The sequence below is a fragment of the Labrus bergylta genome, chromosome 13 (genome assembly GCF_963930695.1).
Source record: "Labrus bergylta chromosome 13, fLabBer1.1, whole genome shotgun sequence".
Lineage (NCBI taxonomy): Eukaryota > Metazoa > Chordata > Actinopteri > Labriformes > Labridae > Labrus > Labrus bergylta.
The window spans coordinates 17,496,191-17,513,358 of record NC_089207.1 but is presented as its reverse complement, the minus strand read 5'-3'; the positions used below and the strand labels follow the sequence as shown (position 1 = coordinate 17,513,358).

General features: G+C 40.7%; 2 protein-coding genes across 5 annotated transcripts in view; one reads left to right on the top strand and one right to left on the bottom strand.

The window, feature by feature from the left end:
- col5a2a (collagen, type V, alpha 2a) overlaps positions 1 to 8,694 on the top strand; it is a 45,736-nt gene extending 37,042 nt beyond the window's left edge. The window contains exons 36-54 of the mRNA XM_065962616.1: positions 142 to 195; positions 496 to 549; positions 681 to 734; positions 864 to 971; positions 1,192 to 1,245; positions 1,423 to 1,476; positions 1,903 to 2,064; positions 2,594 to 2,701; positions 2,832 to 2,939; positions 3,032 to 3,085; positions 3,164 to 3,271; positions 3,523 to 3,576; positions 3,702 to 3,809; positions 4,474 to 4,527; positions 4,652 to 4,759; positions 4,989 to 5,298; positions 5,567 to 5,748; positions 5,971 to 6,213; positions 7,726 to 8,694. Of these exons, the coding sequence (XP_065818688.1) occupies positions 142 to 195; positions 496 to 549; positions 681 to 734; positions 864 to 971; positions 1,192 to 1,245; positions 1,423 to 1,476; positions 1,903 to 2,064; positions 2,594 to 2,701; positions 2,832 to 2,939; positions 3,032 to 3,085; positions 3,164 to 3,271; positions 3,523 to 3,576; positions 3,702 to 3,809; positions 4,474 to 4,527; positions 4,652 to 4,759; positions 4,989 to 5,298; positions 5,567 to 5,748; positions 5,971 to 6,213; positions 7,726 to 7,872 (2,124 nt within the window). The 3' untranslated portion in view covers positions 7,873 to 8,694. The remainder of the gene's footprint in view (positions 1 to 141; positions 196 to 495; positions 550 to 680; positions 735 to 863; positions 972 to 1,191; positions 1,246 to 1,422; positions 1,477 to 1,902; positions 2,065 to 2,593; positions 2,702 to 2,831; positions 2,940 to 3,031; positions 3,086 to 3,163; positions 3,272 to 3,522; positions 3,577 to 3,701; positions 3,810 to 4,473; positions 4,528 to 4,651; positions 4,760 to 4,988; positions 5,299 to 5,566; positions 5,749 to 5,970; positions 6,214 to 7,725) is intronic.
- A 2,137-nt stretch (positions 8,695 to 10,831) lies between these two features.
- Positions 10,832 to 17,168, bottom strand: part of gulp1a (GULP PTB domain containing engulfment adaptor 1a) — an 88,726-nt gene continuing 82,389 nt past the window's right edge. For 3 of the 4 annotated variants that reach the window (XM_065962618.1, XM_020636581.3, XM_065962619.1), the window contains 5 exons: positions 16,038 to 16,124; positions 15,084 to 15,314; positions 14,746 to 14,884; positions 14,505 to 14,599; positions 10,832 to 11,654 (listed from right to left, as the gene is read on the bottom strand). In XM_065962618.1, coding sequence (XP_065818690.1) covers positions 11,583 to 11,654; positions 14,505 to 14,599; positions 14,746 to 14,884; positions 15,084 to 15,314; positions 16,038 to 16,124 — 624 coding nt within the window. In that variant the 3' untranslated portion in view covers positions 10,832 to 11,582. The remainder of the gene's footprint in view (positions 11,655 to 14,504; positions 14,600 to 14,745; positions 14,885 to 15,083; positions 15,315 to 16,037; positions 16,125 to 17,168) is intronic. The other variant, XM_020636585.3, reaches the window with a different exon arrangement.

Here is a 17,168-nt window from a genome sequence, read left to right as displayed (position 1 = left end):
TGTACTTATTCTGTTCAAATGTTAGACTAAAAAAAGAAGGAGAAAGGAGTATTAGTGCACATTTGAGACTTGTCAGGGCTTGTTCAGTCATGTTGGATTGACTCTGTGATCTCCAACCAACATTATGCACTCTGTCAACAGGGAACCCCAGGTCCTGTCGGCCCACTCGGACCTGCTGGGCCCAGCGGAGAGAAGGTAGAGTGTTTTCTTTCTGACACACATTCAAAGGCTGATTTTGTTAGATTGGTTCAAGGCTGAGACAAGTTGTGTTCTAGGAAAGCGTCGATTCCCAGGATGCCTACTATGCTGTTAATCCTTCAGCTTCTTGTGTTCTTGGCTGTGTTCGATGGCATGTTGCAGCATGTGAAGGACAGTCTTTGGCTCACATTGCCTTGCAAAAGTGAAAAAAAAACAACCTGGAAGGAATATTGGAAGAACAGGCTCAATGAATTATTTTAGAAATTACTGTGTGAGTAACTTGTGATATCTTTACAGGGAGAACCTGGACCCAAGGGGCCAGGTGGACCTCCAGGATCCAGAGGAGTGCCAGTGAGTAAACCTACTCAATGTTTTTTCTAACTAGTTAACCTTTTTAATTTATGATCAAACTGCTGTTCCAGTATGTGCTGATTTCATTAGAACTCCTCATCACCTATGTTTGTCTTTGTTGTTTGTTACAGGGGGGAAGAGGTGACCCTGGTCCCATTGGTAGTGTTGGATTTGCTGGAACTCCTGTAAGTGCTATCTTTGGCTTTGAATGTCAAAATGATGATTTATAGATCTTAATAGTTATCCATAATGGGAATTTAAAAGGTTAATTTACAAATTCAACTGGTTTTGATGTATTTTATTATTTTTCATAGGGCCCTGATGGTCAACCTGGAGTCAAGGGAGAGCCTGGAGAGCCAGGCCAGAAAGGAGATGCTGGATCACCAGGACCTCAAGGCTTGTCTGGTGCTCACGGGCCGCCTGTAAGTTGTTACAGAATAAGAATGCTGTCTTATAAATCAATTTTAAAGTAGTTGTTCTTGTAATTGTGCTCTATATACTAAAACGTGTCATCAGTTGTACTTTTTTGTGGTCCAGCCTGAATGTTTTAGTGCATTTATTCCTGCAGAAAATAAGCATTTTTCACTCTTTTGGAAGTATTCCTGTTGATAAGTGTTTTCTAATAAAGCTTTGTTTTCCTAGGGGCCAACTGGTGTTGCTGGGCTGAAAGGCGGACGAGGAACTCAGGGTGCACCAGTAAGATCAGTTTAAATTACTTATTGTGAATAGGATATGATATTCAGTTGAATATAACACTATTGACTGTCATAACACAAATGCTATATGTCTCTTAATTCAAACATTAGCGAATACATTCTGTTCAAAAACCTGCCATAGAGTATGTGATGATCTTGTATAATTTTCCTCTTAAAGGGCCCCACTGGTTTCCCTGGATCTGCAGGGAGAGTCGGTCCTCCGGGTCCCACTGTGAGTACTACCCCCAGTCTGTAATTGTCATATGTTAAGGTCACCATGTGAAAATACAACCAGAATGTGTTATATGTCCCTTACTATGTACGTTAAATACTCTGTTGTATGGATGGTTTGGAAAACAAAAACAATATTAATAACCTTAAAATAAAAAAAATATGTATTACTAAAAACTTCACTTCGCCGAAGGGTTTTCATGCAGCATCTTTTAAAAGTTAAAAGCAAGCGATCAAACAATCCTCACACTTTATGTAGTCATTGGCCAGGTCTGCGTGCGACCAGTGTCTCCTTTTGAGAACCTATAAACACTAACTTTTTACAAGTGGAAGGATTGTATTTTACATCACATACTTTTTTTTTAAAACAACCTTAACACTGTAGAGCTAGATGCACCCAATTCATGACCTCTTCCGTTCCTTACAGGGCCCGCTTGGAGAGCCCGGACCCATTGGAGCACCTGGAAAAGAAGGTCCTGCTGGTCTTCGCGGAGACCACGGACCCCCTGGAAGACAAGGAGAACGAGGACCAGCAGGACCAGTTGGAAGCCCCGGAGACAAAGGGGACTCTGGAGAGGACGGACCCACGGTAATCTGATTTTATTATTTTGATATAATTCTTTTATTAAACTTTCTGAATTGGAATATATTAGTATTGTCTTCAACCAGCGTCTGTTGATTAGATAAAACTGATGAGGTAATTTCTTTCATTTGCAGTAATAATATTTGAATTGATTAAATATAAAATGCTCTGTAGCCTTAGTGTGAAGAAAAACAGTCACAGTGTTTCAGTTAAACAGAAGCTTGTGTTCTTTTAATGGTTCCCTGGTTCTTCTGTGGCTGTAACTCTGGGATGTTTATTGACGCCTCTCTAAGTTGCTGGTTAAGTGTGGTGTACAAAAAGGCGGAACTTCCTGATGACATTTTGAAATAAAGGCTGACCTGTTAGAAAGTTCTTGTGGTGTTGGAGGGCAGATATTGGAAATTATTCCGGTCAGAGAATGAGGACAGGAGAGAGGATTCGCATCTCGAGGCGTTTATTTGTGAAAGCCAGAGCTGATAAACCAGTTTATCATTTTTATTATAATAGTTATTAATCTACATATGTGTGGCTTTAGGGTCCTGATGGTCCTCCAGGTCCAGCTGGAACTACAGGACAGAGAGGCATTGTGGGTCTTCCTGGTCAGAGAGGAGAGCGCGGGATGCCAGGCCTTCCAGGACCTGGGGTATGTACTTTTCTTCAGTCTTGATTCTGCTGCTCATGAAATCCTTTCGTAATCTCATGCAATGAACACATTCTTTAAAGTGTGCGTGCTGTGGAACAGTTGTTTTAGTGTCATGTTTCTTCTTCTTTAGGGCCCACCAGGAAAACAAGGATCCACAGGAACACCTGGAGATAAAGGCCCTCCAGGACCAGTTGGTTCTCCTGGGTTAAACGGACCTCGTGGTGATCCTGGTCCTGATGTAAATACGAATGATAATCTTTCTTGTTGTTCTCAAATGACTTCACTTGAGTTTCTCTTTAAAGTGTTTTATGTCTCTTATCTGGTCCTCAGGGCCCTGCAGGGTCTGATGGTCCTCCAGGCAAAGATGGAGTTCTGGGACAGCGGGTAAGAGCAACAAAGATGCCGAAAAGTCACTTAAGATTTGTGTTCTTTCTGGGCGTTTAACAGATGTTTCTTTTGTAGGGAGACCGTGGAGATTTTGGTCCAGAAGGTTTGATTGGTCCTCAGGGACTTCCCGGCCCTCCAGGTCCCGTTGGAGTACCAGGTGATGCTGGAAGGAGAGGAGAGGCTGTGAGTGGACTTTTTTGTTTTCCTGCTTCTGTTTCTCCTGGAATGTCCTGCTCTTTGTGTTTCTGTGAGTCCATCAGCAGGACACAAGGCGGGTAACAGTCTTAAAGCTGTGAACACATGATTTGAGCTCTGAAGGCGTGCTGAGACTTGAATGACTTTATACGAGGTGCTAACAGTGATGGGTTTGGCTTTAAGAAGGAGTTGGACAGTTTTCCAGTGCTGGCTTCCTAATGATTAAACTGCTTTTCCAGGGCTCAAGAGGACCTGTTGGCCCACCTGGCTCAGCTGGAAAGAGAGGACTAGTGGTGAGTCTTTTTAGGATTTTTTTTTTTGCAGTAGATAAAAGTCAACATTACCCCAGAAGAACCAAGTATAAACCTTCAAATTTCCAAAGATGTATCAATGAATGTTTCAAATCTCTCTAACTCAGGGACCTCAAGGACCAAGAGGAGATAAGGGTGACCTTGGAGATCATGGAGAGAGGGGGCAGAAGGGTCATCGTGGCTTCACTGGTCTGCAGGGTCTTCCTGGACCTCCAGTAAGTCCCTGTGGTGCTAAATTTAAATTATGCCAAACCTGTTTTAAATGCTAATGCAAATTAATTCACAGATTTTTTTCAATGCTGTTGACTTCTTTGAACATAGTTTTCTGTAGTTTTCTGTACTTAACCATAATAAGAATGTAAGTAGTGTTTCACCAAAGAGTCTTCTATGAGTGCAGTTTTTTAAATTATTTCACAATTTAAAAGACAAACATGCGTCTTCATCGCTGCAGCCATGGCCTAAGCCCTCAAAGAAACTAAAGGCTAATACCAGATGACTGACTTAATGAACAACTTTGGGGAAAAAAATGTATGAAGCTTACATTTTTTGTAATCAAAAGTTGAACCCTCACAATCTGAGATTATCTGATCATCAAGTCTGTGTGGGTGTAGTTTAGTAATTTCAGTTTGACACTGCTGACAACATCACAAATGATTGTACATCTGACATCAGGTTTGGATTTACATATTGTTAAATCTTGATGAGGTCATGAGAGCATGTGTTTCATGGCCAACTGTGTAATTTGTTCCTTTAGTTTTTAAAATTCATTTGAATATACAAAGACTGTATTAAACATAAAATAGTAAAGGAACACAAGCAGTCAAAAGATGTGTTGCATTATGTAATAGTGTCTAAGAGATACAAACCTGTTGCTTTTAGGGTACCACAGGTGAGCAGGGAGCTCCAGGAATCGTTGGACCAGGCGGGCCGAGGGTAAATACTACAGTTTCATTTGTTTCTTAAGATTCTTACGAAAATGTTTTATAAGGAGGAAACATCTTATATACTTAAGTTTATTGTCTGTATTCTAATTTAATGTTTAACTGATATGATTTAGGGGCCTCCTGGACCTATTGGACCTCCTGGAAAAGAAGGATACATTGGTCTGCCCGGACCCATGGGACCTCCTGGAACTCGTGGACTCAGCGGAGAAATTGGACCCGAGGTACTTTCTTAAAATAAAAAGAGGAAGTTCTTATTAGAATGTTTGAGATGAACTCATAAAAAGAGAACATTATATCAGTCTGAAAAGAAAAAAAACAGTGCTTACAGGCAAAAGAAAGTCATTCAGTTGTTGAACATCAATTAAACAGATGTTCAGTAAGAACATCAGGGTTAAAAAAAAATAATAATAAGGAAATATTTTATAAAACCTGCTACTTCTTAAACCTCAGGGCCCTCCAGGAGAGTCTGGACCCGCCGGCCCCCCTGGTCCCCCAGGACCCCCCATGGCTGCTATGGATGACCTGTTTGGCGGCCTTCACGATTACGACTCTGGCCCTCCTCCTCCTCCTGAGTTCAGCGAGGACGAGGCTATGCCCAACAGCAACTCCTCCACCATCTTGGCCGTGGACCCCGGCGTGCAGGCCACCCTGAAGGCCCTCAGCAGCCAGATCAACAGCATGAAGAGCCCCGACGGCAGCAAGAAACACCCAGCCAGGACCTGTGACGACCTGAAGAGGTGCTACCCCATGAAGAAGAGCGGTGAGTACGCTTTCTAACCTCATGTTTCTCCTCCTGTCCTCTATTTTATTAATCTCTTACATAAGCTGCTATTTTCCTGTTTATCCTTCCAGTGCTTTAAAATCTGGAAATATTATCCGGGCACAGTTTTGAACTGTCAACTAGACTTAGTTAGATGCAATAAAACAGAATTAATTTACTGTTGCAGACACAGCAGCTGCAGAATAAATCTAAAAGAGCCATTCATCCAAATGTCTGCGTACAGAATGTTGATTATGTTGTTGTGCAGGTGAGTACTGGGTGGATCCAAACCAAGGCAGTGTGGAGGACGCCATCAAAGTGCACTGCAACATGGACTCCGGAGAGACCTGCATCTCTGCCAACCCGGCCAGCATTCCTCGTAAAGTGTGGTGGAGCGCTTCCAGGAACAAACCTGTGTGGTTCGGAGCTGACATCAACAGTGGAACACATGTGAGCACTCAAGAGTTGTTGTGATGGGAGAGCAAAGGAAGCAGGGCTGTGAAGACGCAGTGACGTTGTTAAAGACTTCATAATGTGAAAAAATGTGTTCTTGTTCCTAAAGAAGAATAACTGACAACTGAGTTATACCTGTTTGTATACCTGTACTGTATCTTGTTTGACTGATGATTTTTCTCTCTTTTGTATTGATTGTTTCTTTTTTTGTTTCCCTAGTTCGCTTATGGCAACAAAGAGCAGCCGGCTAACTCGGTCACAGTTCAGATGACTTTCATCCGCCTGCTCTCCAAAGAGGCCTCCCAGACCATCACCTACCACTGCAAGAACTCAGTGGGCTACAAGGACGAGAAGAATGGCAACTACAAGAAAGCTGTGATCCTCAAAGGCTCCAATGACCTGGAGCTCAAAGCAGAGGGAAACAACCGCTTCAGATACACAGTGGTGGAGGACTCCTGCTCGGTAAGTTCCAATATTTACTCAGCTCACATATTTATCTTTAAGGCTGACAGCATTCATCTTTATTTTTATATGTCTCAATACATCTCTTGAAGTGACCAAATATAACAATGAGTTAGTGACTCTCTAAAAACCTTCTGACAATTTAATCTTCACCAAAAGTTCCACATATATTTTAATTAAACTTCATTGTTTCAATATGTGGAGTTTTATCTAAATAAGTATACTTTAGGTTGTAGCTGACAAAGCTCTTCATTCCTTTTTTTTTCATTTTAAAGCTCTTGTCAGGAACTTTCAGTTTAAGTCGGTTTTGGCGCCCCCTGTGGACAAAGCTGTGCATTGTATCCCTTGTCCTGTACATTTGTAGGAACAAAAACAGTCTCATCCTGTTTGTTTCATGGTCAAATGGATCACATGCTTTGAATCTCTGCAGTGGAAAATGTAGACTAAGGCAGTTATTCACTGTGTCTGACACTTCCCCTGCTACAGTGCTTACAGCCATGAAAAGATTACTATAAGAAAATGATCAGTCTTGTTTATGGTCTTGTTTGCTTTTTTAATTCATGAAGAGGCTGTGTTATCACCTTTAAAATTATCCCCTAGGTGTAGGGAGTGGGATTTAGCGGCATCTGGTGGTGAGGTTGCAGAGTGTAACTGATAAAAATTGCTTCCCGCACTCTTAAACTATTTCTTGTTCTGGAGGAGACAAAACCAGAAAGTAAAGACAGAGAGATGGGACTAGAACAACTGCATTATTACATTTCTACTACAATTCACTTAGCAGATGCTTTTCTCCAAAGCGACGTACATCAGAGAGTAAGTACAACACAAGCAAGGATCTAGAAAAAAAGGGAACGATGTCAGTAAGAGGAAACGATCAGCTTTGAGTCCGATTGGACACACAGGTGCTGACAGGCATTGCAAAGCACAACATTGACGGCAGTTCTTGAGAGCTCTAATCAGTATAGAAACCATCTTATAAGTCGTCGTTATCAAACAATAGTTATAGTGAATCTGCAGGAAAAAAAGTTATAGTTAGTTATAAAATAATAGTTATTATTATATAGTTTCATTTATTGTTCACAGCTTTCAGTGCTGCCACCAAGTGGCTGAAAATTAAATGTTTGCCTTTTTAAAAAGAATTCTAAAACAATGCACATGTTGGGGAATATTTCAGCAACTGGTTCATCCAAATTCTGTACTCTGATTGGTTAAGGCCTGCAGGGTAGCCTAATAACAAACATTGAATCTACTCGGCTTTGGATCAACATTCATTATAATATTCAGTCCTGGTTTTGGTCTTTTCATGGGATTTGTTGATGACAAAAAGGAGAAAGGGTCTAGTTCAAATGTAAGAAAAACTTGTGTCTGAAATCAGTGGCCATACTTGTTTTATATTTAGTTGCCTTCAGGCAAAGAACATCTTGGAAATTGTGTTTAAAATTTCATTAAGAGAACAACGGAAGAGATCAGTTGAGTTCAAATCTAAACTCCTTTTTTGTTTTTCTTTCACAGCAAGCAAATGGCCGGTGGGGCAAGACAGTGTTTGAGTACAGGACACAGAAAACAGCAAGACTTCCTATTGTGGACATTGCCCCCGTGGACATTGGTGGCTCGGATCAAGAGTTCGGCGTCGACATCGGGCCCGTGTGCTTCTTGTAAAACCGTCAGCAGGGACGCATGGAGGAGAATCCTGAGACTATTGAACTAACAAGCTGACGCGATCAGCCACATTGTACATACGAGTACTGAGGACTATTGTGGCCCTGTGGCAAGATATTTATTGTGCCTTCAACCCAGATCAAGACATCGAAGATTTGTAAGTTAGGATGAATGTTTGAAATTGACTTAAAAAGAAATTGGTACAAATCAGAATCATTCCTCTGTCTTCTTGTGTATGTTTGACTTTAAGCATGACGCATTCAATGCTAACCTTTCATAGTTTAATTTAGTCCTGACGATTTGACTATTTCATACCGTAAATTTGCCAAAGATTTAAGACTACAGAGGCTTTAAATAGTAACTGCTGTTTATAGGCTGAAAGATCCCACCGAAGCTACGTTAAATGTTGTTCTGCCACTTCTATTTTTTACAAATTTGTCTTTTACTTTATTGTTCTAAATGTTTGAATATAAGACAACATTGTGGTGCTATAGAGGAAACACACAGCCGATGATGCCTTCACTGGCGCAGGTATTTTCCAGAGGCAGTTTTGATGAACCAATGTCTGTATCCAGTTGCTTGGACCTCTGTACCGACAAACGTGGAACATTAAAAGACACATTAAGACTGTCCCTTCCTCAGTGTTAGCTACCTCGTCACCCGGACGGAGAACCGATGACACTACATGTACATCTTTTTTTTCACAGGTGCTGTTTTGTAAGTAGTGTGATCCTTGTGAACTTCTCCCGGCTGCGCGGTACAGGGCAGGGTTTGGGGATACCAATAAAGATCTTTCTGTCGACGACGGAGAGGTGAATGAGGTGTCGTGTGAGTGGTGTGTGGTGATTTGTAACTTGTTTTTTTTGTCCTGTAGATTCAATATCGTACAGTTAAAGGTAGCATAGGAGATTGGATTTTTATGCATGTCAGTTGCCCCCTTTTCAGTATCCTGGACGTATATGCTCTTGAACTCCTTTTTTATAACCAGTTTTTTTTTTTTTTATATAGATAAGGTGGCTGTGAGTGCCTGTTTGCTTTGTATTTCTTGCTATGCAACAAATTAAACAAAACGCTTGTTAATCCCCCCAAGCTCCTGTCATATTAATTCAGCTATAGTTAGAATGTTTGTCATTTTGCACATAAACCTTTTTTTTTTTAAAGATATATATTTTGTAGTTTTAAAAAAAAACATTTATGTATTTATGTAGTCTCACAGTTGTTTTGTAATGTAAGCTGGATGTTTTAAATGTGTCTTTAGGTAATTCTTTTGTGACCGTTTGGTCTATTTATTATAGATTTTTAAGTTTTAAGAGGCTTGACTGCCTGCTGACTCCCCCCGAGGCAGAGGAGGAGTGAAAGGAGGAGTGAAAGGAGGAGAAGGAGGAGGAGGAGGAGGAGGAGGAGGAGGAAGGGGCTTTCCACACTGGAAGCAGAAGCATTTCATCCTTTGAAAAATAAATATTGAAAAGCCTTCTCTCTGCCTGTTCTTGTTTCAGACGAGTTCAACTGGTCTTTAAAAACTTTTTACTGTACAAGAATAAAATGTCAGCCTCAAGAGAGTGTGAACTCCTGGGGATAAACCTCCAGAACATTTGCACTATGGAGTTTTGGCAGAGAAATGTGAACGTAGAAGAAGTGTACAGATTCTGTGGTATATGTTCATAACTCTATACTCAAACTGTCCTCAGAGGAAAGTCTGGTCCCTGTCACACTGTGTGAAGAGAAAATGCTAAGCAGGAAGTTATAGTGGGGGGCCGCAACAGTGAAACCGTAACTCTCCTGGTAGTTTTTTAGCTCCAAACAGTGTTCCAGGGTCCTGTTTTTTTTCTTTGAATAAAGTTTGTGTCTTCAGTTCAGAAAATATATCAAAGAATTGTTTCACTTCTCCAACTTTAAAATGTCACTATCAAATCTCCATAGTGCACCTTTAAAGGAAAGAAACGTGTGATGAAAATGAAGAAGTAGGCCAGCAGCAGAGTGAACTGCTCCTGAAACTTCAACACTCAAACATGTATCTACATCGCCGCAGCCATGTAAGCACTCCTGTTAGACCTTCAAAGAAACTAAATGCTAATACCAGAATGCTAACACACACATAATGACAAAGCTAACATGCCGATCTTTATTTTGCAATAACTGCCTGGTTTAACCCTTTTTGTTGAATGTGTAAGCCATTAGCTGATAAGACTCAAACATGGCTCTGAAGAGTCAGGGAGACATCTAAATTATTAGCATTCCTCTTATTTGGAAATCATAGTTTGTGACCCAGATCTAACAGAACCACATTAAATTGGTTGTAAGATGTTTCAGACTTTAAAAAATATGTGAGAAGAGAAGTGTTTGAGGAACAAAAGTGTGTGAGCAAAATGTTTCCAGGAGGCAACAGTCATTATCACAAATCTAGGCCATCTGTGAAACAGCTTAGTACAACCCATATATTGACGTTTCTAGTAGTGAGGCGACCTCTTGTGGCAGCAGAAACTGTTGCAAGTTTTTAACACACTGTGAAGAACTGGAAACAATGAAAAGGGGTTAGCAGTGCCATGTTTTGGACTTTGAAATATTCAAGGTTTGTCCAAGGGGCCTGAAAAGACGGTAAATGGACCAGAGATCGTAAAGTCTTCTGACTTCTTAAAGCACTTTTACAAAGCAGGTCACAACTACACATTCACACACTGATCTATCATCAGCTCTATGAAGTGTCACAGGAGCAACTTGGGGTTAAGTGTCTTGCCTAATGACACATTGGACATGTGGCTGCAGGGATTGAACCCATGACCTTCCAGGTTGAGAGACGACCGACTCTTCCACTGAGCCACAGCCGTCCCAGATGGACCAACACTCCTGCTACCAGTACAGCAAGGGCTGATTATAGAACCTTAGGAAGCAGAAATATATTTCCAGTCACACAAATCACAGAGTCATGCAGATGATCATAAATGACGGAGTCGACGAGAAGTGTTTTTTTTTCTGGACATATCAGTTTAATAACTGGAACAACAAAGTGAATGCAACCAAAAGTAGAATAATGGGAATAGTACTGTGTATGGACAGAAGCTGTCCAATCAAAAGTGCCCTCTGGTGCAAGAAAACAAAGGAGGCTAAAATGATGACAATGTACAAAATATGACTACTAAATACTGACAAGGCAACTTAACGTCATGTGATACAAAAATAGAACAAACAACTCGTTGTCAATACCAAAGGTTGTGAGTTAGCTCTAAAAAAGATGAGGCTGGATTAACTACATATTGTGAGAATTAATGTTGATTAAAATAAGATATGTGGTGTTATGGTCAAGCTGTGTTAGTGAAACATATTCCTTTTCTCTTCTTCACCAGCTTTGTGATCGCCATACAAACAGGAATGTTTGAACAATACAGGTTTCAAATGGTGCAGACACACAAACCGTCTCATATGAAAACTCTGTGTACCATTGGACATATTCGACTATTTACATCCCTCATTGCGTGTTCAAGCAAAGGTACTCAAAACTAATCCTTCCATAAGTTTTGTTTCTTTTACAAAAATAGTTCTTTTCTATAATGGATCTGAGTTTTACCTTGAAATATCAGAAAACAGATGTAAATGCAAATGCATATAAACCTCAAGATGAAAAGTGTGACATCTTGACTCGACCGTGGAGTGGATTTTGGCACTTCTTCATACAAACGAGTTCAAAGTACGCGACAAAGAGCATCTTCTTGGCATCAGCAGCGGCCGTCGAGCGGGTCCAGGGAGAAGACGGTGCCCTCTAAGGTTAGTCCCATTTTGAACCCCTCCTGGAAGACAAAACCAGAGAGGAGCTGTGATAGTCAGTCACACTGACCCGGTTTCTATGAGGTTAAATGAGTCTGTGTGAAGTCAAGATGAGAGCGATGGAAATGCTAAACAAAACAGACGTCACAGCGTGGTTATCGGTCAGGCTTGGCCATGCATTATGTGGTCAAGATTATAAACTCCATACAAACAACAAGGCATGCGTCTTAAAGGAAAAAAGAATAGATAAATATTCAGATTAAAGATGAGAATTCAGGCATCCTTATTTTTTCCAAACTGCAAATATCTGTTGAAAACTGGTTTTAACGGTCTCTAACAGAGTTTAAAACAAAGTGTATATCAAATGTGACTTGGTCTCTTAAAGAAGAGCATATCTCTTAACAAATATTGCCTGAAGAAAAAATACTTTTAAGGATCAGTGTGTGCTGACTTCCATTTGTATTTCATTATGTGCAGGTTAAAGCACATGTTGAAAACATGCAGAGATTGCTAAAATGCTAACTCGGCATGCAAAAAATGAACATCTGCAGTCCCTTGGCCGGTCCAATAATAGTCACATTGCACATGACAATACACAGATAGAAATGGACGATGCACAAGCAGAATAACAAAACAAAATGCATTGTGCAAAAATATAAACACAAATTACGAATGGTTTGTCTTCGTGTCCTGAGTGTCAGGTGAGAAGGCTTGAACACAGAACACTGTATCAACTCTCTGATGAGAGAATGTTGAAAGTTGAAAAGGTCGATGTAGAAGCAGGTTTTCATCACAAAGGGTTAGTGAGTTCATGCGGCATTCTCCAAAAACATGCGAGACAAAAACACGGACATGGAACCCAGCATAGAGCAAAGAGTACGAACCATCTCTGACGCTACAGGCAGCAGGGAGAAGACATGAATTCAGATGTTTGTGATTAAGAAAAGGTAGAAATAGAAGCAATAGTTGAAGTGCAGTGCAAAGGGTTGTGTGAAACATCTCCCCTTACAGGCAAAATCCTGCAAATACAGTGCAACATGCAGAAACAGCAGGTTCATCTTTCTTTTCACGTTCCAGAAGTCATTGTTATGTAATCACAGCACGTTCAACCCTTCACAGAGACACACTGAGAAAAGACTGACGACTGTAGACTACAACTGTATCTGTAATGACTGTCTGATAGCATGCCAAGCTACAGCAGTGGCTCCCCAAATAGTTCCATTCTGTAAGTTCATTTTATAAGCAGAACAATGCTGCACAAAGACTCACAACACTCCCAAAGAAAGGCAAGATCCAGCACCTGATGAAGAGCTGGTCAGGCTGCAGAAGGTTGTGCTCATTAATGCATATAGAAAATAAATAAATATATCTTTCGGGTATGCGTGCTAGTCATTTTATGACTCAGCTCCTGAATAAGTGATGTGTGTGTGTGTGTGTGTGTGTGTGCTGACCTTATTCTAACTATAAACAACATAAACCAGTGAAGTCCTTCTCAAACATCAGACAAATTGGTAATCAGTGAAATATATGAATTATTAGTGGCATAATGCATCATTAGTGAGCTTCTACATCTTATTTTTCATTCCCTTTCCTTTCTAAGAGGGAGGGGGGGGTCAAACTGTGCATCAGTCTGATGAAAACAGACATGACAAAAACATGATGTGTCTTAAAAAGAAATGTCATGATGGTGTTTTACTGTGTCACTCAGACACTTTGCAGATGTGTCTTTGCACTAACTCTGATCTGGTGGTGGTGGTGGGGGGGCAACAGAGGCAGCATTTAAATCTCTCTGGCAAATTAAAAAGTAACTTTTGAAGGGGAGCAACAGCAGTTGAATTGAACAGCTGCTGATTAAACTACTTGTTTGTTTCTTCAAGTGTAACTCTGTGTCAGTTGGATTTACATTTAGTAAACTGGAGCTCTGGCTCTGAACTGCTTCCTGTAGTTTTATTCACTTCTCCATAAGGTTCGTCGAGCACATTCAGCCCACACTGCTGAAAATACAGAGAGTGAACTCACTGTATTTTTCTTGACTTCAACCATGGCTGTCACATTAAGTTGATCATTATCAGGTTGAAATATCTGACTGTCTTCTACAGTATATGTTGTTTTGTGTCAAATGGTGACCTGGCCCCTAGTTTAATAACCAGAGTATCAACGATGATATTTTGTCTCCTCTGAAGAAAACACAACAGATAATACAGACTGACTTTTAATTATCTGTTAATTCTGCATGGAGTGATAAGCCCTAATCAAAAAATTATTCTAAACAAACAAAAAATAATCCTCTCTTCATTTGTTGCTCCATCAGACCACAGGTCGAGCTGCGGTCTATTGTTCCACTGTGAAATTAAGACATGTTACAAAACACTGACGGCATCTTTTCTTGTTTTTACTCCGCTGTTAAGAATTGTGTGAAAACAATTTTTCTACATGACTGCACAGCTGGTTCCATGCATGTGATCAATCTTAATGAAGAAGGAAGTGGGTCTATTATTCACCGCCGAGTTAGTGAAGGAATTCATGAAAATCTTTTTTCAGAATAAACACAAGTAGGAAGATAGAATGAGGTAATCCCTCACATCTGCTTGTGTTTGCTGCTCCATCACTGATCCTGGATCTATAGTGAACATTTAGGATTTAACAAACAGCATACTGGTGATGGCTTGTATCCATTGCAGGGCAATTAGGACCAAACTTTCCAGTACAAACCTTTGAGCTGTGGCCCCATGACGAACAGAGCTTTTGTTTAAAAATAGAAAGTAAATATGAATCTTCAGATACTGACAGGAGATCCAGGTATCATAGTTTACTGCCTCCCTGCAGTTCTTTCAAAACAAAGCCGGAGGAGTCAGACACAGAACGAAGCTCACCTGCATCTCGTCCAGCTTGGACTGAATGTCTGGAGGGAAGTCAGCTGATCCGCAGGTGAACGGATCAAACGGCTCAGCACCAAACAGGTCTTTCCCTGTAAACACACACACACACACACACACACACACACACACACAGCAGGTAAACATCACGCTGATGTGCTGCAGATTCAGCTGTTAAGCAGATCTAATTAAAGGCTGTAAATACTCAAAATCAGAAAGTGATGAAGTCAGGACTCACGTATATCTGGTGGTAATGTGGTTGGTGGGGGTGGGGGGCAGCCGTTGCTGGCTGGTGTGGGTACCAGCGGTGTCACAGGGGAGAAGGGAACCATGTCGAAAACGTCCGTAGACGCAGGTTTTATGGAAATACTCCCAGCCTGTTTGAAAAGGCATGAATAGATGAAGCAATGCTGGATGTGTGTTACACAGAAAAACTAAAGAGCTTTTTTTTTTTTTATATCAAGCAAGAGAAGAAGCAGAAAAAAAAGACAAAACAGGAGACACAAAATACTTCAGGGACCAGCAACAAAGCAAAGAGAAGAAAGAAAGGAAGAAGAAGAAGCAAAGAGTGTTTACACGAGGCCGGGGGATGCTGCATCCCTCGGTAGGTTTAGGAGGAAGGAGAGGAGGTTTGGCAGGTGGAGGAGTTAGTAACCCAGAGGATAAGTTGGACTCCGGCGAGCTCATAGGAGTGAGCGTGATGGAGGAGATCTCCAGACACGAGAGCGACTTGATGCTGTGACACCAGAAGAGAGAGGACGGCCTCTGCAGCATGTACGCCTCATTAGACGAGTTTATGTGCAGCGGCTGAGGAAAGATCGCAGACAGAAAAGGAGCAGAAGAGGAGAGTGTTATTCCGTTTTTTTTCAGAGAAGGAGAGGTGAGGGTAATTGCATTCACGGGAGGCTGCTACAAATACTGGCATTTGGCCCTGTTAGACGGGGAATGTATCGCGTCCCTCATCGGACCAATCAGGTTTGTAATTGCTTTGCATGAGACGCAGTTTAGACCCCCACAGACCCCCTTCAGAGAGGTGGGGTCATTCTAAACTTTAGTTTGATGTGCTGCATTTAATCACAGAAGCATTATTAGCAAACACAGCAATCCCTAGAAATAATGTAGAAACGAGCAGGTTTTAGTTAGAACAACTTTCATAATTAAAACGTTGTTGGGCTGTGGACTTTTGGCTGATGGGGAACATTTGAATCCCAAATGATCCGCGAGTCAAAACACATTAGTCTGTCTGCATCATGGCAATTAAATTGAACTAGACGGGTTTTAGTCTTTTTTCAGAAGTCGTCTGAATAAAGACTAAAACCTGTCTTGGTCTGGTAAGACCAGAAGCCTATGCTGTGTAATGTTTTAAGTCTGGTTTATAAACTACCTGTTCAACAGTATATGAGCCACAGTTACTGCAGTTAATAAAGAAGAAATTGTCAACGGCTTCCTTTAACGTGGAGAAACTACATTAAGTCTTGAAACTGAAGTGATGTGTGTGTTTGTGTCGGTGTGTCTGCACAGTGTTCTTACTGGTGGCTCATGAGCAATCATCAGCTGCTCTTCCAGATCTTGAAGTTGCTTCTTCAGCTCAGAGTTTTCTGTTTCCAGTTCTTGGATCTGCATGAAAACAAAAGCAGCTCACTGACTTTAAAGGTCACTGTATATTTAAGCCTATATGAACAGCAGTAGTACGTCTGATATTTTACAGCCTCAACAGCTGTGGAAACCCAACCTGCCTTCAACCAGCCTTCAACCAGCCAATACATACCAGAATCTCAATGCATAATTGTGCCGACAATAGAGATTACTTACATAAAAAGTGATGCCTCCAGTCTTAACTTTATCGTGTTCTGTTCTGAAATAAAACTCAAATCTAAGCGTGTCGTGTATTTCTTCTCATGTCTGGTCAAAAATACAAAATCACATTATAAGACTAATTCGATAAGTGCCTTCAGAAAATACAAAAATGTCATGTTCTGTTAGTAATAAGTAAAGAAAATTAAATTAGTAAGTTCTTTTTATTTCACAAAATTCAACAAGGACATTGTCTTGCCCCATTGGCAAACAGTTTTTTTAACCCTTTACAAGCACTGACGGCCACATTTTCTGCTTATTGTCTCTTGAAATCAGATCCTTATCTGGACTGTGTCTTATAATAAATGTAGGCATATATTTTTAACTAGAAATTAGACTTATACACCTGATAGATTTGAGTTTTTGAAGTAGAGTTCATTATTTGTCAATACTTTCAGTTCTTAGGACAGATGGAACAGACTGACAGTAGCGTCCTTTGGTCCCCTGAATGGCGCTTTGTGAATTTAATTGATGATTTATCTTAATTAATCTACATCTACAAAGTCATCCCAACTCCAGAGCCACTTGCTGCATTATGTCAAAGCTGACAGCATCATATAACAGTCTGCATCACATGTTTTGAGGCTTTCTTTCCTCTTTGTTGAACGTCCTCTAAGAACTATGAACAAAACCAAGGAAAGGCAGAACTTGAAAACAGAGCCGTCACAACTTCTATATCCATTCATGAAGACATTGGGAAACAGAAATACAGAAAAAAAAAACAGCAAGTGAATACTGAGTTAAGAAAAGTCCCCAAAGCACATTTTCCCGGGGCGCTGTTGGCATAGCGGCTAGGTAGGCCCCATA